The sequence below is a fragment of the Pelophylax lessonae genome (assembly GCF_965119305.1).
Source record: "Pelophylax lessonae genome assembly, chromosome: 4".
Lineage (NCBI taxonomy): Eukaryota > Metazoa > Chordata > Amphibia > Anura > Ranidae > Pelophylax > Pelophylax lessonae.
The window spans coordinates 69,002,893-69,024,433 of record NC_138771.1 but is presented as its reverse complement, the minus strand read 5'-3'; the positions used below and the strand labels follow the sequence as shown (position 1 = coordinate 69,024,433).

The following is a 21,541-nucleotide window of genomic DNA, read 5'->3' as shown; positions in this document are numbered from 1 at the left end:
ACCACACACCTGGTGTGTGTTTATGAGTAAGCGATTTTTATCGTGAAACGCGTCAACCCGACACGTCTGTCCGTGTATTGCACTGTCTGTCTGCTGTCTGTTGGATTTATGGAGAATAAAGGAGTCCTAAGGATTTTTATTTAAACAACTCTCGAGTGCGGTCTCTCTCTTTTGGATGTCTATATGCTTGGATGGCGGATCTGACCTGCACCGAGTGCTGAACTTGCACCTGAGCGGCTTTCTTTCTTGTTTTTGTTAGCTGTGATTGGCCAGATGGGCTGTATCATATGCCTCTGTATCAGATGTATCATATGTATCTGTATCAGATGTATCAGATGTATCTGTATCAGATGTATCATATGTATCTGTATCAGATGTATCAGATGCCTCTGTATCAGATGTATAATATGTATCTGTATCAGATGTATCATATGTATCTGTATCAGATGTATCATATGTATCTATATCAGATGTATCATATGTATCTGTATCAGATGTATCAGATGTATCTGTATCAGATGCCCTGTCTGTATCATATGATCACTGTGACCAATCACAGCTAGCAACACAATTGCACACACTAAATGGAATGAATGGAAGCCATCAATTGTTTACAATTGTCATGTGATCTGCTGTGATTGGTCGCACTGGTCACATGATACCGCCAGCGGTCTGGTACAGTGATCTGTCATTGGCTGTGTCCAGTGGACATAGCCAATGAAAGATCGCGACACAGCGCGGCTTGCGTGTCACACGCAAGGCGCGTTCTGTGAGGACATCATATGACATCCACCCCGAACAACAAATGTCCCGTCCATAATCTATAGGCTGGGTGAGAACTGGATAAAGGCTAATAGACTGTGCTCTTTGCAAGGGAAGTTGCAAGTGAAGCTCTGCTGAGGTCCATCATTCAATCCTAGAATGTGAATGGGTATTCTTTGCAAATTAAAGCTTCACCACTTTCACTAAGCTCTGGGGCAAATTCATCTTTCTGATATTCTGGTATTTCTGATATGCCATTTTTATATAAATACATAAATAACATAAAATCTTTATGATCTTCTTTCAGCTGTTCTGTTCCAAGCTATTGCTATGTAAAGTAATTCCAAGACATTTACATCTTTTGAATGTACACTGGTACCAATTTGGACTGGGGATGATAATAATTTTGACAGTATGGTAAGATATTGATATGTGGACATGTAGAGCAATCCATTAGGGGTCTGTAATCGTAAAAAGTTTTAAGATCTGTTGTTCTAGAGAACTTTTATAACAAATATTGGTTTACAGTGAAAAATAGTTACCTTTAAAATGGAAATTCACACTAGAATTACTATAGGAACATTAAAAAGCAATATAACTCATGTACCTTGATAAATTTATAGTATCACGTTTGACATCTGTCTGCGGTCCAGTTGTTTAGCGATTAGCATTGGAAGCTTTTGGACATTTACGAGTGGCACCATGCAACTCATGGTGTCACTCAGCCCCTCTTCACCCATGCTATCTACGTCTTGTTATTGCAAAGCCTGACCAGGAACACTTCTGTGACCTGATGCTGTCAAAGACATAGAAAGCATGAGGGGGCTGAGAGACACCATGAGTTTGGCACCCGTAGATTATATATTTATTTAATATGTTCCAAATGTGAGTAAAACTATTTTAGCCTTAAGTGCCGGTTCACACTACCGCGACACGACTTCGGGGGCGACCTGTGAAGTCGCGTGCACCGCGACTTCGGCGTGACTTGCACGGACTTCACATAATTGAAGTCAATGCAAGTCGCCCCGAAGTAGTACAGGAACTATTTTCTAAGTTGGAGCGACTTGAGTCGCTCCTATTAGAACGGTTCCTGTAGCACTGAATGGACCATGACATGTCAGGCTGACAGGTCGCCTGACAAGTCGCGGTAGTGTGAACCGTTTCTTTTAAAACTTTTTAAATGATAATACACTATGGGAAGATTCTTCCACACCTATGTATAATCCTGGGTGAAAGTGAGAGTGGACAGAGAGAAACATAATAAAGGAGACCCCATTTACCAAAAAAAAAACCCGAAAGCCTAAGAGGACCATTAGAGGTCCCTAGAAGCAAGTGATAATAGGAGGACCATCTTATTGGGAAAACATTAGTACATGCTTTGACAAAAGCAGCAATAATGTGAGAGTCCAGAGAGCAAGGTGTGACACCGAAGTTGATTTGCTTTGTCACACCGAGATGAACGGACACATTAGGTCCACTAAAGACTGGCACAAGGACTAATGTACTTGATGATGTATTAACCGGACTATTATAGATATACGCAGAATTTAATTTACTGCGCTTTATTTCATGCATATACATAGCTACTACATGATTTTGTTCTTTATGGTTTTTTATTATTAACCACTTCCATACCGGGTCTATTCGGGCTCTCCACTCCTACATGTATAAATCATAATTTTTTTGCTAGAAAATTAAACTGAACCCCCAAAGATCCAAAGATTATATATGTTTTTTTTTTAGCAGAGACCCTAGGGAATAAAATGGGGGTTGTTTCAACTTTTTATGTCACACGGTATTTGCGCAGCAATTTTTTAAATCCTTTTTGAAAAGAAAAAACGCAAAAATGTAGCCCAGTTTTTGTATAATGTGAAAGATGATGTTACGCTGAGTAAATGGATACCTGACATGTCACACTTCAAAATTGTACATACTCATAGAATGGTGCCAAACTTCAGGCCTTGAAAATCTCCATAGGCAACGCTTTAGATTTTTTTTTTTTTAAAGGTTACCAGTTTAGAGTTACAGAGGAGGTCTTGGGCTAGAATTGTTGGTCTCAATTTAACGTTTGCGGCAATACCTCACATGTGTGGTTTAAACGCCGTTTACATATGTGGGCGCGATGCACGTACATTTTTTTTTTAGTTGCTTATTTTATTTACATTTTTTTATTTCTATACTTTCCCTTTCCCTAAATTTTTTTCTGATCACTTTTATTCCTATTACAATGAATATAAACATCCCTTGTATTATAAATAGGGCATGACATGTCCTCTTTATGGAGAGATGTGGGGTCTATAAGAGGGAATATCCCCTCCCACCGACTGTAAAAACAATCAAGCGGCTGAACTCACATGTGTGGTTTGAACGCCGTTCACATATGTGGGCGAGACGCACGTATGCATTCGCTACTGCGTGCGAGCACGCAGGGACAGGATCGCTTTCATTTTTTTTTCATTGCTTATTTTATTTTAATTTTTTTTATTTATCTCTTTATGGAGAGATGTGGGGTCTATAAGGGGGAACGTCCCCTCCCGCCGACTGTAAAAACAATCAAGCCGCTGAACAGCTTCTATGACTGTTTTTATGGTGCAGAAAAGAATGATATCTGAATGATGCCTGTAGCTGCACCCATCATTCAGATATCTCCACTCAAAGTCCAGGACATTATATGACGGCCTTGGGTTGGAAGTGGTTAGGTTATGTATCATTCACTGATATTCATTGCACTCCTTTGAGGATTTGTACTTAATGTATTTATTTGCAGAGTTGCACATTCTTTCATTGCTTGATTTGCACCATTTTCTCTAGCATGTTTACACAGGTATAATGCCTCGTACCCACAATCGAATAATCGTACGAAAAAAGTCACTTTCGAATTGATCGGGCGATAATCTGAGCGTTAGTACGCAGCTTTCGACAGCCGATCACGACATTTCGTCCAACAAAATCCGAAGGGACAAACATGAAAACTTTTGTTGTACGATAGCCTAGTGAATGACAATCGTTTAATCAGTACAGTATGCGTTCGCTAAAAATGGATAGACAAAGACCACGCATGATCAGTAACACGAAATAACCCGCAAAAAGCCTGGCTGCCATTGTTTTTGTTTTGAAGCTTTTCCAGAATCGTAGGGAAAAAAAAAATCATAATTTTAGTACGCATTATTGAATTCGATACTAGTATCATGCAACAAAATGCGAACGATAAGTCGTCCGATTATCTGATCGTGTGTTTGAGGCATAAATGATTGGCTTGCATTATTTACATGGCGCTTTTTGCACACATCAGCAGCGCAGTACCACTCATTACAGATCATTTATTAGTTGCATGGTGTCACTAGTAAATGACTGGTACTTGCCAGTGCCGATTGCTGGACTGGAGTGTGGAAACGGGAATGTGGAAAACTGTCAAGCATGGTGCTATGCATTTATCTAGGCACATGTGTTATATTGATGTTCATGAGTCATTTTAGGGTGAACTTCCACTCGGGTACCAAGCACACGTTAAAATACATTTCCACGTTTTAGGTTCAGGTCCTGTATAAATGTACGCACCAAATCATTCCTTGATTGTAGACCAGATGAAGAACATTCTCAGCGATTTTGAATTCACCGTATTCTGGCTGAAGATATTTAAAGAATGAAAAGGTTAAATATAAATGCTAATGAAAAAATGTAGAGTTTTGTTTGGTTTGTCCTAACACTGGAAGACATCATCATGCGGCTGGGGTTAAACCACAGTCATCAAACAGGCAAATTAAATTATATCTCATTGTCTTGTTAAACAACCCAATGTAATCTAATGTAATAGCCTTCCATGCTCAGCGGTGATGACAGAGACGAAGAAATGGTCTCCATACACATCATCACATTCACGCATATTAAACAATTATGGAGAGACAAGGCAGTCTCAATGAAATCTTAGAAAAGAGTCTGCCGTTCTAGCAGCAGCATAATATATGTGAAGGCAACATACTATTTGTCTGGGAGATGGAACTAGTGCAGAGTTCTAAAACTCAAATAGCAATGGATTTATGGGAATGTTTTCATCCAAGGACATCATTTAACTGCAGCCTAAGGAGTCAGAAATAATTCCCCTTACTGCCACCATCCAGGGTGGTGGGTTTGATTGATTGCTAAGAGCAATACAGAGAATTTGAGACGGGCTGATAAGGCCATCTATGGCCATATTATACAATAGATGATGCATTGCAGCTCAAACCATGACCTGGCCTGTCCTTGGCTGAGACCTGACATCTATTGTGGCCATGTCTACTCTTTGAATCACTATGATATGTTTTGTAGCAGCACTGAAAGCAGTAGATATTATCAAATGAAGTGTAACTTTACTAATAGAGTTATGGCAAGACTTGTTGGGTAAAGCAGAAAACTGGGAGAACGCACCGCTCATAGAAAACCTGTGAGATTCTCTGTTCCTGTTTGGAGTTGGGTGCCCGCCTGGTCCGCAACCAAGTCCACAAGGCAAGAGATGGCGGCACTTCCAGCATATAATCATAATCAGCATATCTGTATTGTAAATCCATTAAAAACCATGACATGACATACACATGCAACCCATGGAAGATTAACAAATGTGTTTAATCATGGCTGAGATCTGACATCTGCCATGTCTATTCTTTAAATCACAATGATATGTTCTGAAGCAACACTAAAAGCACTAGATATTAGCAAATTCAATTATGGCAAGTTTTGGCAAGACTTGTTGGGTAAAGCAACTTGAGGATATTGCTGAGGATCAGTTTACAAATCTGCCACAATGAAAAAATGTTAAAAATAATTGTTGTTATATTAAAAAACAAAAAATCCCATACTCCCCTACTTACTATCCAGAGTGAGTTTGATTGATTTCTAGGAGCAATACAGAGAATCTGAGACATACTGATAAGGCCACGTATGACCATGTTATACAGTGGATCAGGGGTGTCCAACTCACGGCCCGGGATAGTTCAGCATACGGCTCAGGACATGTCTGGAAGAACCCCATGCAGAAGAGAAGCCACAGTTCCGAGCATGTATGGAGGGATGCAGGGGATATCATGTATACATATTTACATAGAAGCTGCGGCAGCACAGAGAGTGCAGGAGTGAGAACAGTTTAAGAGATGCCGGGGTTGCTGTTTTAGTAAAAGTACCAGCAACAGCTAAATACAATTGGCTGTATTGGGGGAGGGGGTGTTGAGGTAGGTTGCTCCCCCCCAGGTCTTAGCTGCTCCCCCTGAAGCCCCCTGCCTATCACCTCCTCTCTATCTCCCCACACAGAAATATCCAGGGTTGCCAACCGCCATTAAATTCAAGGACAGTTTGCAAAATCCGTAATTTTTACATCTGTCCATGAATGTTTGTTATGGACATGCAGTCTACATGTCCGTAACGGATATTCACAAACTGTCTGTGAATTTTGTCAGGGTTCACACTACTGCGGGTGGTTGCAAGTGGGGGAATTGCAGCTGTTCCTGCACTCATAACTACCCGCAGCCAAAACATGCTGCTCTTTGCAGAAGTGCGGGGCTGCCAGTTATTCTTAATGGCACCCCCACGCATCTAAAAATGCAACGTATTTTCAGGTGTGGGAACCAAAGGCAAATTGCAGGGTGAAAAAGCACCATGCTGCTGCAGTTCAAAAATGATGCAGGAACCTTTTCTCTGCATAAAACGGAGGCACAGCAGCCCATTCAAATGAATGGGCTGCCATGCCTGAGCAAATGCAGCCCAAGACAAATCATCTTCTTCAAATGTGGCCCAGGAAGGTAAAAAGGTTGGACACCCCTGCAATAGATGATACATTGAAGCTCAAGTGATGACCTAGCCTGTCCTTGGCTGAGACCTGACATTTATTGAATCACCATGATATGTTCTGTAGTAGCACTGAAGGCACTAAATATTATCATCTGAAGTGTAATTTCACTGATAAGGTTATGGCAAGAAGCAACTTGAGGAAATTGCTGGAGGTTTTTAAATTAGCCACAATGAATAAATGTAAAAAAATGATTTTTGTCATATATAAAAAAAAAATCCCATACTCACTATCCAGGGTGAGTTTGATTGATTGCGAAGAGCAATACAGAGATTTTGAGCCACCTATGGAGATATTTTACTGTACAATAGATTATGCAATGCAGCTCAAGCCAAGACATGGCCGGTCTTTGGCTGAGACCAGACATCAATTTTGGTCACGACTACTCTTTGAATGACCATTATATTTTCTGTATTAGTATTGAAGGCACTACGTATTATCAACTGAAGTGTACTTACTCTGATAAGGTTATGACAAGGCTTGTTGGCTGAAGCAACTTGAGGATATTGCTAAAGGCTATTTACTAAATCTGCACTAAATAGATGTTGAAAAATACATTTTTGCCATATACTCACAAATTTGCTTTCTAGATCCCAGCAGCAGCAATCACTCATATACCGGACAAAAAGGCCACGAAAGAAGTCAATAAGGAGGATACTTGCCACTGTGAAAATCATATCAATTATGGAAAGTTTCAGCATCTCCTGAAAAGGAATTTCACAATGGTAAAGCCTACTAGTTTCATCACTGTGACATCTTATTTTTGAATTTCTTCTTTTTTTCTATACAGTACTCTGCAAAAGTTTTAGGCAGGTATGAAAAAGTCCTGTAAATCTAGAATGCTTTCAGAAATAATTCCTATGCTTTTGTGCATAGTTGATTTGCTTAGCCTTGTTTCCATGTCCTATGCAGGACAACATAAAACTGGGGTGCAGAAAAATGGCAGTAGGTGCTCTGGACTGATAAGTCAAAATTAGAAATATTTGGCTACAGCAGGAGGCAGTTTTGGTGAAGGGCTGGAGAGTGGTACAATAATGAGTGTCTGCAGGCAGCAGTGAAGCATGGTGGAGGTTCCTTGCAAGTTTAGGGAGGCATTTCTGTATATGGAGTTGGAGATTTGATAAGGATCAATGATGTCCTCAATGCTGAGAAATACAGCCAAATACTTATCCATCATGCCATACCATCAGGGAGGTGTGTGACTGGCCCCAAATTTATTCTGCAGCAAAACAATGACCCCAAACATACAGCCAATATCATTAACCACTTTAAGACCGGAAGACTTTCCTGCTTAATGACCAGGCCCTATTTAGTGATTCGGCGCTGCAATATTATAACGGACAATTGCACGGTCGTGCAATGCTGTACCCTAATAAAATTGACGTCCTTTTTTTCCCCACAAATAGAGCTTTCTTTTGGTGGTATTTGATCACCTGTGCAATTTTTATTTTTTTGTGCTATAAACAAAAAAAGAGCGGCAATTTTGAAAAAAAAAAAAAAACAATTTTTTTCACATTCTGCTATATAACATTCCAAAAAAAAAAAATTTAAAAATTTAAATTTTTTAACATTTCAAGCCAATTTGTTTTCTGCTACATATTCTTGGTAAAAAAAAATCGCAATAAGCATATTTTGATTGGTTTGCGCAAATGTTATTGCATCTACTAACTACGGGAAAGATTTATGTAATTTTTATTGTTTTTTTTTTTTTACTAGTAATGGCGGCGATCTGCGATTTTTTGCGGGACTGCGACATTGCGGCAGATCAGTTCGGACCCCTAACTGACATTTTTTACACTTTTGGGGGTACCAGTGACATTACTACAGTAATCAGTGCTAAAAATATGCACTGTTACTGTAATAATGCCATTGGCAGGGAAGTGGTTTATACTATTGGTGATCAAGGGGTTAAATGTAAGCCTAGGGGAGTGATTCTAACTGTGGCGGGGTTGGGCTTGTGAGATGATCACAGAGACATGCAATCCTATATAGCAGGATCACATGACCTCTGTGATCATTGCAGGGAGGACGGACGGCTGTGTTTACTTCAGTCGTCCGTCCTTCTCTGTCAGCGGGGAGAGATCGAGGCAATCGGAGCCGCCTGACACATGCACTGGCTCCCCGGCTGACGAGCGGGGGTGGGAGCGCGCCACTGGCAGTGCGAGCTTGCCCCCTAGCCTCCTGAGAGCGAGCGACGTAAAGCTACTTCGCTTCGCCCAGGAGCGGCTGCCTGCCGCAGTAAATCTGCGGTGGGCTTTCATCAAGTGGTTAAAAGAGAAGTTTGGGAATTGTTATTTATTTTTTTATGAATCATACTTACCTAGGTGTATGCAGCATTGGTTCAATGCTGCATCTGTCCCCCGCTGGCTCTAAGCTTGTGAATCAAGCAATTAAACACTGTAGATTTCTCGGTTCTCAGTGCTCAGTGAGCAGAGAGGTGGTGACTGTCAGTCATCTGCTCTCTGCTCTGCCCCCCTCACTCTCCCGTTCTCACTGGAGCTCTGGGCTGTGGAGGGGCTGGCTCAGGCTCTCTGTGGCTCGCTGAGAGGCTGAGCTAGGTGCCAGTCCAGGGACCTGGGCAGATCCTGACCATATGGTCACGATCTTTCCCCAGCCTGGACCGGCTCTGTGACATCAGCTGACGGCGGACTTCAGCCCACAGGAACTTTGGCTGTACTTCTCCTTTAAGAACTATCTTCAGCGTAAAAAAGAACAAGAAGTCCTGGAAGAGATGGTTTGGCCCCCACAGAGCCCTGATCTCAACATCATCGAGTCTGTTTAGGATTACATAATGAGACAGAAGGATTTGAGGCAGTCTACATCCACAGAAGATCTGTGGTTAGTTCTCCAAAATGTTTGGAAAAACCTACCTGCCAAGTTCCTTCAAAAACTGTATGCAAGTCTACGTAGAAGAAATTAATTTTGAAGGCAAAGGGTGGACACGCCAAATATTGATTTGATTTGGATTTGTCTTCTTTTCATTTACTCTCCATTTTGTTAATTGAAAGAAATAAACTATTAACACTTCGATTTCTGAAAACATTCTTAATACATAGCATTTTTTCACATCTGCCTAAGACTTTGCACAGTACTGTATATATTTTGTACTATAAAGTGCCATTATCTTAAACACATGAAATTGTGTTGTTTTACGATTCGTAGGCACCAATAAAGTCTAATATACTGTCAGAAGTATTGGAGCTAAAAGGAATTATATGAGGCCCATACATATTTTGCATATTGTTATATGGACATTCTGGCAGCCATATTGGTCATGAGGTGAATGTAAGTTCATTATCCTTGAGTGTATATTCTTACATAGAATTTTAGAGGCTTAGCAAAGACCTTCTCAAGCCAATAAATTAAAGGGGCCCAGACAACATGCCAAGATAAGGACTAGCCATGGTGCCAGGCTAGGTTATAATGAGAGTGATGTCATTCTTGTCTCGATTTCAACAATGGACAAGGGATCAGGATGTTTAATTTAAAAATCTGCTTGAGGAAACATTATTGTTATTTGTTGTAATTGTATTAGCAATAATATTATTGTGTCGTTGTATTACATGAAACATATACATAAGCCTACTTAATTGAATAAGTTCAAGGAATGTTTTATATATATTCACTTTTATAATATTCAACCGATATTCATAATATATTGGGGGGAGGTACTCCTTGAATTACATGTGTATTATTATTGATATAGTAGGTATAAGCTTCAAATATATAATGTTGGTTAAATATGTATACCATTTTTTGTTTTATGTGTAAAGAACTAAGTGTTATATGGATCCCACTTTAAGTTACTTTACTCTCCAGGCAAACCTATCCAGGCAATATATATTTAAAGGTAGACGGTATTCCTGACAGTAAGTTGGCATGATAGATAACATACTAAGATTTAAGTTTTTCTCCAAGGCTTAGGTCAGAAAGTTATCTTTGAGAAAATAGTTGAATTTAACTATTTTCCTCAATTTTTTATACAGACAAACAGTGCCCCCTGTTGATAATGGCGAGGTAGAGCCATATAGTGAATGAAGCCCTATTTGACACGTTTTCATGTGGAAAACAAAATCCACACCCACATTCCCAAAGGATAAAAGTTTAATGTAAGTTAGAGACAGGGGGAGAATTGAAAAGATCAGGAAGGAAGTAGGATGCTCGGAAGAGGTTCTGACACACTGATGGGAGACATTTGAAGCTGAGGAAGGCTATTCAAAAGTGACATCCCAGGCAACAGACATAGCAGTCTTTGGTAAAGTATTAATTTCTATATTTTCTATAGGCAATTTGTTTGCCATATACATCTGACTGAACCATTATCTTTATAGCATTAAGATTTGAATTTAGATCATTCTAACTGCAGTATGACTGGTCTGTTTTCTAATCTTGGGAATTTAAACACATATGTATACATCTTCTTGAGGCTGATTTCAGTCCATAGTAAATGGTGCAGTGATGTATTCTTAAAAAAATTTAATTAGTAGAAGTTTATTTTACCAAAAACTATCTTGATTTCTAGCAAGTCTTGGTGCATGGTGTAACAATTTTTTTCCATGCATTTTTAAACATTGAGTTGTGAACATCTGTTGGCTGAGAGAGGTCACGTGTCAAATCTGTCAAATTTTGTTTCTATAATTTGTGAGCTCAGGAGAAGCTATTAATCACATTACAGAAGTTATGGGTTTTGGTTACTGTTATATTCTGTAATAATATCCTTTAATTGCATTTCTCACATTACCTGTGTGATACATATTATTGAATTTTGTTCCTGCATTTTGTGTTAATTACCAAGTATATTTTTGATATTATTCTGCACTGATTTTTATTTAATAGATATATATTTTTGCACAAAATTGTATTTCACTTATCTTCAAACTAGCGCCAATAAACGATCTCGAGTTTTTGTTGATTTATGGAAATAAGTTGAGAATCTCCTTAATTATAGATCCTTGCTTATTTGAATAAATAGCCACTGTTTATCAGAGCAGTATAAACATTCTGTCAATACAAATACTGATTGTATTGCTATACCAGTGGTTTCCAACCTTTTATATGCCCCACACATCTAAAGAATGTCTAGTTAATGTTTGCATCCCCTAATATCACATTTGAGGATGCATTAGTGTCATTTCTAATTTTTGAACCACAAAGTGAACACATACAACATTGTGAGGGAGCAAATTGAACTTAAAAAAATAAGTTTCAGATTGTAGGATATAGGATTCGTGATCCATTCTCCTGAAATCTTCATGTCTTCGGCAGCAAAATATCCCTCAAATGTTATGAGTGAAACAATATACAATAATTATATCAGATGTTGCATTATAATGAATTTAAAGGCAATGCTCTGATAAGTTATTTACTTTACTTATATGATAATTCTTCTAATTTCTCCGTTTGATTAAATAAATAAATAATGAGACTACTATCTATGCAACACATCCACCTACTACCACGTCTTATGGCACAATGGCATGACTCGTCACTAACGGACACAAGCCACTCTGTCGCACCTGCGAAAATCCATCTCACACTTCCTGAGGGTGTGGGCACCTCAAGTTGGGGGACTCTTGTTCTATACTATCATGGTCTATAATATCAGGTTTTTTCTTTATTTCTGTTGGTATCCCTATTTGAGAGATTTCTTATTATGTCCTAAAGCACTTCTTAGGACATGAAGTGAAGGGATGGTGAAAGCAGACAGAATACAAACATGGGCCCTAATATGAGGTTCATAGGAAATATCAGACATCATTATCAGAAGTAACTCAATCACATGAAATGTAGAACTCTAGTAAGGAACTCTAACTTTTTACACACAGTATGTCCAGTTAAAACCTTTAATAGGAAAGAGTGGGAAAAATTAGAAGCCTTCACAGGTTTTTTACAGCCTTCTGAAGTTCCATTTCCCTCACGTAGGGTCCATTCACACCAATACAAAACACATTTGTGCTGCAGTGTGGTATAGCGCAACCTGCTCCACTTTAGCTTGTGTTGTTGTGCGTTTCAGCCCAATAATTTAGTCACCAACCCTTACAATGTGTATATAAATGGATCCTTATGGTGGCAAGCTTCATCACACAGCAGCTGAGAAAGCTGCAACAGGGACACATACAGCAATAATATTGTGACAGGACATTCCCTACATTACCAATGCAAATTATTTTAAGTTCTGACTGTGATTTCTGTCAGAGATTTCCCATCACTTCCTGTCTGGTAAAGTTGTTGTTACAGGGACAGGAAGTGAGGTGAAATCTCTCTAACAGAACCCTGGATAGCAGGACAGTTTGAAATCTTCCCCATCAAAAACTGAAAAAAAATTGGCTTGGCAAACATTTAAAAGGCGAAGTATGTTATATAATTGTGCTGATATCTCACCTGTCCAACATAGGTTTCCCAGCACTCATTTTTATTCATTGGAACCTCAGACATAACCGGGGATGATGTCTGGTTGACAGCAACCATGATTTTTGTAATGTTCTGATCCATCTCTATTGCAAAAGTGGAATTTCTATCAATTCCATAATTAGGACTGGCTGTAGATAATACAGGGGCTGTTGAGGCATAAAGTGGGGCTGCATCCATGAAGGTGTCATTGCTACTGTTCTGAAACACATTGTTACATATATTAAACAATATTCATATTACAGTACTTTGTTTATTACATTTATACACACACACACACTACAGTATATATATATATATATATATATATATATATATATATATATATATATATATATATATATATATATATTTGTATTTCATTTTTTACTAACTTATTATTACTAACAAATTACTAACTATTCAATATAACACAGTACTATGTAGGGCTAGAGCTCCATGTTTCCTACAGTACATGTGTGAAATAGAACCCAGGCCAGGCCAAGGGTGATCTGTCACCCAGTCCCATAGAAGTCTATATAGGTTATACTGTGCATGCAGAGGAAGTGGACCTAGCATTAAGTGGCAGTGCTGATTATCACCTCTGACCTTTGGTGGTCCCCACACAGACCAGCTCCCAGCACAGGAAGTCTCCTAGTAACTTATTTGTAACTCTCTTAAGTAGATTATGTGACATATAGAAGCTAGAAATAAGTTCTTAGTGACAGTAGACCTCCTGTGCTGAAAGGAGATTGCTAGTAATTGGAAGGACAGTTGTACATTAGAGGAGATCAGAAGCACAGTCACTTAATGTCAAGTTCACTCTGGAGGTCATGTCGAGTCTTAATGATAAGCCAAATGGCACCAATACCTGGTGCATGTGCAGTAGCAGCAGGAAGGTAATATCATTGTGTCCCTACTATTCACAACTGGTAGTACTGATGTTTAACTATAGACAAGAACCAGCTGCAAGAGCCACACCCAGTGGGAAGCACATCCAGAGTGGTCCATACAGCAGGCGAGTCTGTGTTGTAATGGGACATGGTCTTCTAATCTCTAACCTTCCCACCACCTCCCTACTGCCTGGCTTTTGTTGCAGCTTACACTGGAACTGTAATCTTGGACATGGCAGCTCCCACCACCAACCTCCCCTTTCTGACCTCTGCTACTAGCCAGGAGGACTGCATCTGGTGTTAAAGCTGACTCTTCCTTGCATAGGCACCACTCACCACCATGCCTTCATCAACCCCCTCAATGCCACTGCACACTCCCATTCTCATCACTATGCTTGAAACCTCTCCACTACTCCCCCTGCCCTCTCACGTTTGCATCTGACTCCTTACCTCTTCCTCCTGCACCACACCTGCACACTAACCCCAACTTCACCACAGAGCCTTCCCCACTTCCCCCTCTCACCACCCTTTCCACATGACCCCAATTTACTCACCACTGCACCAACACCTGGCTCTGCCCTTGCTCCCATTGAAGCAATACACACCTCAGCACTCACCATCACTGTACCAACACAAATCCCTGTGCTTCCTGCCATATTCAGCCTGTTCAATGATCAGGCACACAGTTGCTAGTATTATTAAAAGGACAAAATAGAATGTTCAGATGAATCTACCTAAGGTAATTTATCTTTATGTACAAACCTGATTCCAAAAAAGTTGGGACACTGTACAAATTGTAAGTAAAAAAAGGAATGGACTAATTTACAAATGTCATAAACTTATATTTTATTCACAATATAATATAGATAACATATCAAATGTTGAAAGTGATACATTTTGAAATCATTAATTGGCTCATTGTGGATTTCATGAGAGCTACACATTCCAAAAAAGTTGGGACAGGTAGCAATAAGAGGCCGAAAAAGTTAAATGTACATGGGAACATCTGGAGGACCAATTTGCAACTTATTAGGTCAATTGGCAACATGATTGGGTATAAAAAGAGCCTCTCATAGTGGCAGTGTCTCTCAGAAGTCAAGATGGGCGGAGGATCACCAATTCCCCCAATGCTGTGGCGAAAAATAGTGGAGCAATATCAGAAAGGAGTTTCTCAGAGAAAAATTACAAAGAGTTTGAAGTTATCATCATTTACAGTGAATAATATCATCCAAAGATTCAGAGAATCTGGAACAATCTCTGTGTGTAAGGGTCAAGGCCAGAAAACCATACTGGATGCCCATGATCTTCGGGCCCTTAGACAGCACTGCATCACATACAGGAATGCTACTGTAATGAAAATCACAACATGGGCTCAGGAATATGTTCAGAAAACATTGTCGGTGAACACAATCCACCGTGCCATTCGCCGTTGCCAGCTAAAACTCTATAGGCCAAAAAAAAAGCCATATCTAAACATGATCCAGAAGCGCAGGCGTTTTCTCTGGGCCAAGGCTCATTTAAAATGGACTGTGGCAAAGTGGAAAACTGTTCTGTGGTCAGTCGAATCAAAATTTGAAGTTATTTTTGGAAAACTGGGATGCCATGTCATCCGGACTAAAGAGGACAAGGACAACCTAAGTTGTTATCAGCGCTCAGTTCAGAAGCCTGCATCTCTGATGGTATGGGGTTGCATGAGTGCGTGTGGCATGGGCAGCTTACACATCCGAAAAGGCACCATCAATGCTGAAAGGTATATCCAAGTTCTAGAACAGCATATGCTCCCATCCAGACGTCGTCTCTTTCAGGGAAGACCTTGCATTTTCCAACATGACAATGCCAGACCACATACTGCATCAATTACAACATCATGGCTGCGTAGAAGAAGGATCCAGGTACTGAAATGGCCAGCCTGCAGTCCAGATCTTTCACCCATAGAAAACATTTGGCGCATCATAAAGAGGAAGATGTGACAAAGAAGACCTAAGACAGTTGAGCAACTAGAAGCCCGTATTAGACAGGAATGGGACAACATTCCTATTCCTAAACTTGAGCAACTTGTCTCCTCAGTCCCCAGACATTTGCAGAATGTTATAAAACGAAGAGCGGATGCCACACAGTGCTAAACATGGCCTTGTCCCAACTTTTTTGAGATGTGTTGATGCCATGAAATTTAAAATCAACACATTTGTCCCTAAAAATGATATATTTTCTCAGTTTAAACACTTGATATGTCATCTATGTTGTATTCTGAATAAAATATTAAAATTTGAAACTTCCACATCATTGCATTCTGTTTTTATTCACAATTTGTACAGTGTCCCAACTTTTTTGGAAACCCGTTTGTAAAAAAAATTGCACTCTGAGGCCAACAAAGATTTTGGACATGACCACAACATTTCATTTTACCTGTGTACTTACACTCATGCTATTAACTTTGTCCAGCAGTGCAATAATCAAACTGTATAGGTTCCCCAAGTACAATACAAGGACCCTTAAAGAGAAAAAAAAATCCCAGAGGGCACACTGGTTACAGTCCTCCTCCACATATATGGAGACTGGTGGTTGCTGCTGTCTGTGTTATGAATACCTACCTTGCCAGCTGGAAGCGTAATGTTGTTCTAGGATGATACATTTCCAAGGCTGCTACCAGCTCAAATGCTGATGGAGCAATCATAGTGATTAGTGAAACCACTACGCTTACCTATAAATGAATGCACAACATTTGTATATTATTATAATAGCTTTTACATGTCTCCCTAAAATATTTTAATTAACCTACTTTGTTCTCTATAGAGGAAGGTGGTGATTAGAAGGGACAGATGAAATGTGTTCACAGTATTCAGTTGGGTTGATTGACTAAAGGAGTAAAGGCTGTTCACTTTGCAAAGTGTATTTTCACTTAGCTTAGTAAATAAGAAAATGCTTTGTTCACTTTGTATGCCCTAATATTATGTGCAAAGGAAGTAAACCCCCCCCCCCCAAAAAAAAAAAAAAAAAAACTAGATTTTTGATTCATACATAACTGGACAAATCTTTTATTCTTGGAATCCTGCAATGCCCAACTATAGAATTATTTTTTCAGTTTTGGATAAAGTGGGAAAGAGTTACATTTTTTCCAGGATATTATTTTTGTCTGTGATCCTATGTAGGGAGATTTTCCCAAACTTCCTGTTTTCATGATGCCCCTACATGTAATGGGGATAATTTCTCACAAAACAGGAAGGCACAGAATGATATAATCACATTGCTAGAAATGTTAAAACGTCCCCCCTTTACTAAAAGAATGTGTCCGGACAGTAGATTAGGGGGGAAACTATCCAAAAGAGAATCCCAATCACCCATAAAAATCTGTTAGGAGGTTATCATCCTCCTTCATGTTATCTCTAACCATTAAACAATTCTGGAATTGAGATTTCATTTTACAGATGTTTAGATTTAAAGTGTAACTTTATCTTTTTAGAAAAAAAAAATGTGAAGTAACACGCTACACCCTCTCCCATCCCACCAGCCCCAAGATACTCACATGCCGGAGCTAACCATTTAGAGATGCTCTAATCTGTTCAAGAAGCCCTACAGAAATAAGGGGGAGAAGAGCTGGGATTTAAAATTCCCAGACTGCTACATCAGGTGTGTGAGCACTGATAGCTCTTCACCCACAGAGGCAAGTACAGCAGGGACCGGGGGGTTGGAAAAAGATAAACTAACCCTTTGGGGGTAAAACATTAGAATGATTTAGCTTCTTTTTATATCTGTCTTTTATTTTCGTGGTGGATTTATTTTTAAAGCAGTAGCAGCTATTTGCTTAGCAAACATAATATTCACTTTGCATGTCAATGATTACCTACTAAATTTTTAAAGTAAAGCAGTGTTCACCTAAACCAACCAATCATGTGCTAGCAAAAATCATGTTTTTTTGTTTGTTCAATAAATTTCCTTCACACTTGACTTGGTGTTCAAAGTGATCACAGCCTTACTGTATTAATAGGAATGAGAATGGGCTCTGAGTTTGGTTTGAACCCATGTTTGGCCAAACCTGGAAAGCAACTGTGAGTTCCAGGCCAATGAGCTGTGGATTGGGGATTACCCACATCTACACATACACATAGGGGTCGGATGCTCGTGACACCATTCACTTAATGTGACCACATGGCATGAGCTTCCCCATCATGAGCAAGTTGCAAGCATCCCCATCCCTTTGTGTAAGTGCAGTTGACCTTCTGACCGGCGTCCTGCCAAATTTTCCAACTTGCCGAGATCTCCAACCCTTGTCACTTCTGGTCGGAGATCTTGGCAAGTTGGAAAATTCGGCAGGACACCGGCAATTGACTTGCTTTAAGCAGGTTCTGCATTCCCATTAATTTGTATGGGATGCAAAAGTTGTTTAAAGTGAGCAAAAACATGTCAACACCAGCCCCCACTCTAGTAGATGAGAATGTAGTTTGAAATAGGGAGAAGTAGAACCCCTGCCGGTTCCTCCTGTATTATAGATATCTTCTCTCACCTTCTGTTACAGAGCACATTTGATTCCTGTATCAATGAAAATGTTTACCATAAAAACATTTAGGAATAAAAACGTGTTTACCTCATTTTTTTCCCAAAGGGTTAGTTCTATTTTTGTGCGTTCGAGCTTCTGTGATCTGTCCACCACAAAATAAATAATATAAATGCTTCCTGCCAGCGAGAGCAAAACTAAAATGTTTGCTAGAATTCTCAGACTTATTGTAACTGCCCTGGAAAAGAGACACTATTGTCAGAAATAATCAAGAGTACCATATATTACATAGTTTTGTTTTTCTCTTGGAGTATTACACATTTACACACCGATCTTCAGTGTACCAACTATTTAAAAAATTCACAGATGGACTCAGTTCAGCTTATGGTTACAAATCTAAGTAATTATGTTTTTTACAGTTCTGAACCTTGGGAATGATTATGCACTTTTGAAGCCTTTTTTCCCAAATTGTTTTTGCACAGATCTAGGAAACCAAATGTAGACTACTGACATGTGAATAAGATGTTAAGGAAACATTACCAAAATGTGAATTACTTTATATTTTCAGTGAGTACACATTTTAAATTATTATTATAGCTCTTACTCATAAATATTTTTCATATATCTATCATATTTCACTTGTTTACTGTTCCATATTTTTATGATGATATACAGATTTACTCTCCAGTAAATATCTAAACATCATAGGAGAGCATTTACTGTCTAGGTAATTTATTTGATTAAAAAGAAAAAAACTAAAGCAAGTGCCCCAATTTCCGATAATCCCTGAATCCTTTTGCTGTTTATTTATTAAGAAATGCAGTCTGCTAATGGTTGTAGATTCAGGGTTTCCTGTTGAGGAGACAGTCATCCATGCTAGCTATCTATCTACTTGGTGACCAGTTCCCTCCATACCCCCGCTTTAGTCCTGCAGGACTACTATTTCTACTATACCAAGCAAATTCATGAAATGGTATTAAATTGTTTATATAAAAAGTAAAAAAAAAAAGACAAAATAAAATACAATCATAATTAGGATATTTTTTTTAAGGTAGCATCAATTTACACTGTTAATATTTGTATGAGTTGAGCTTGCTGATGGGAGAAATAAAAGTTTGCCCATTCTTATATTATTCTGTGTTTCATAGAAATAACCTTGTGCCAAATGCAGTGCTGTATTTTGGCCTAGGCCAACAAGGCCCAGGCCTAGGGCGGCACTTTGCAGGGGGGCAGCAAAAAAGTCACCCCCCCTCCACCTGAGACTTTATTGGCCACTGGTTGCTAGAGCCGTCTCTCTCACCCCCTCTCTCTCACCCCCCTCTCTCTCTCACTCACCCCCTCTCTCTCTCACACCCCTCCTGTCTCTCTCCCTCTCTCTCACCTCCCTTTCTCACCCCCTCTCTCTCTCACCCCCTCTTTCTCTCTCATCCCCCTCTCTCTTTCTCTCTCATCCCCCTCTCTCTTTCTCTCTCATCCCCCCCTCTCTCTCTCATCCCCACTCTCTCCCCCTCTTTTTCTCATCCCTCCTCTCTCACCCCCCCTCTCTCTCTCATCCCTCCCTCTCTCTATCATCCCCCCTCTCTCTCATCTCCCTTCTCTCCCCCCTCTTTCTCTCATCCCTCCTCTCTCACCCCCCTCTCTCGCTCTCTCTCTCATCCCCCCTCTCTCATCCCTCCCTCTCTCTATCATCCCCCCTCTCTCCTATCTCCCCTCTCTCTCTCTCTCATCCCCCTCTCTCCCCCCTCTTTCTCTCATCCCTCCTCTCTCACCCCCCTTTCTCGCTCTCTCTCTCTCTCTCATTCCTCCCTCTCTCTATCATCCCCACTCTCTCTCTCATCCCCTCTCTCTCATCCTCTCTCTCACTCTTTGACCCCCTCCCTCTCTCTCATCCCCTCTCTCACTCCTACCCCCCTCTTTCACCCCCCTCTCTCTCTCCCTCCCTCACCCACCCCCTCTCACCCCCCCCCTCTTGTGAGATCTCAGGGGTTCATGCTGGGACTTGTAGTCCTTCAATTTTGGAAGGAGTCACATCCATTAAAAAAGGAGTGGGGCAAATTTACAAAGGAGGGGGGCGCCCAATTTTAGTTTTGCCTAGGGCAGCACAAAACCAAAATACACCACTGGCCAAATGTAAGGATAATGTCTGGATTTCTAGCACTAGCAGTAAATGGGGATTATTCTTTTAGGCCTCATGCACACTGGTTTATTGTAAAAGCTGTATACCCAGACAGGAGATAATCAGCGTTATAAACTCTAAACTGTATTTTTTTCAAAAGAGTTTAGCAGACTTTAACAGAGTTTGGGAGTTTATTCATTTAATTGGCCAGAATTTTATTTTATTCTGCCCATAGGAATAAATAAAAGCTGAAGTGTTAAATGTGCCTAGAGTTTGTGAGCGTTTATGAGCATTTATGGGCATTAATGAGCATTTTCCAGCATTCAGCGTTTTTTTGTTAAAAGAACTGCTCTTGAATACGATTTTAAGGTGTTTATCCCCTGCTGATAAACTGCTAAAAAAGGTCTATCTGTACTTGGACACATAGGATAACATAGAGGGGAGTTTAAGGGCTGTTAAAAAAACATCCAAACTCACAAAAAAGTTTAACTGCAGCAGTATGCATGAGGCCTTAGATTGCTGCTGTTCTGTGTACATTTTATAAGAAGGTAGACATTTGGGCTTTTTTTTAAATATTTACAACACATTCACAAAGGAGAAGTGCAATAACTAAATAGAATGAGTTTTTCTCCCATATTCTTTCTTTGGGTGCCTTAGTAAATGTATCTACTTTTAAACTTGATCTAATTTGTGCCTACCAGACAATCTAGGTGGGCATAGTTGCAGATAATCTCAAAAACTGTAGCTACTGACTTTCAATAAACAGATACTTACCTTTCCAGAGATCCATCAAAGTCCTCATCCAGGCCAGGTTCTTCACTATTCTTTGGGTCCCCCTTTCCGGCATGTTAACTGGGGGAAGCCAACCTGTGCCCTGTGAATGCTCCCACAGCCTCCTGGGACCTGTGACGTGTCCTAGAAGGTTAGAGGCAGGAAGGGGGGTGGCAAACCTCTACTCAGATCACCTAGTCCTAGACGATCCCAGCATTAGTGGGAGTGGGTACATGCCAAAACAAGGTTTTTGCCACCCCCACCCACCAAAAAAGAAATTTCAATTATGCTGAATGAGGGAT

At 39.9% G+C, this 21,541-nt stretch overlaps 1 protein-coding gene across 1 annotated transcript in view; it reads right to left on the bottom strand.

Moving 5' to 3' along the window:
- TMC3 (transmembrane channel like 3) overlaps nucleotides 1-21,541 on the bottom strand; it is a gene marked incomplete at its 3' end in the record, with an annotated part of 147,670 nt that overhangs the window by 27,629 nt on the left and 98,500 nt on the right. Inside the window, exons 10-15 of the mRNA XM_082253474.1 lie at nucleotides 18,443-18,590; nucleotides 16,452-16,561; nucleotides 16,279-16,351; nucleotides 12,962-13,189; nucleotides 7,156-7,284; nucleotides 4,321-4,388 (exon numbers count right to left, since the gene is read on the bottom strand). Coding sequence (XP_082109600.1) covers nucleotides 4,321-4,388; nucleotides 7,156-7,284; nucleotides 12,962-13,189; nucleotides 16,279-16,351; nucleotides 16,452-16,561; nucleotides 18,443-18,590 — 756 coding nt within the window. The remainder of the gene's footprint in view (nucleotides 1-4,320; nucleotides 4,389-7,155; nucleotides 7,285-12,961; nucleotides 13,190-16,278; nucleotides 16,352-16,451; nucleotides 16,562-18,442; nucleotides 18,591-21,541) is intronic.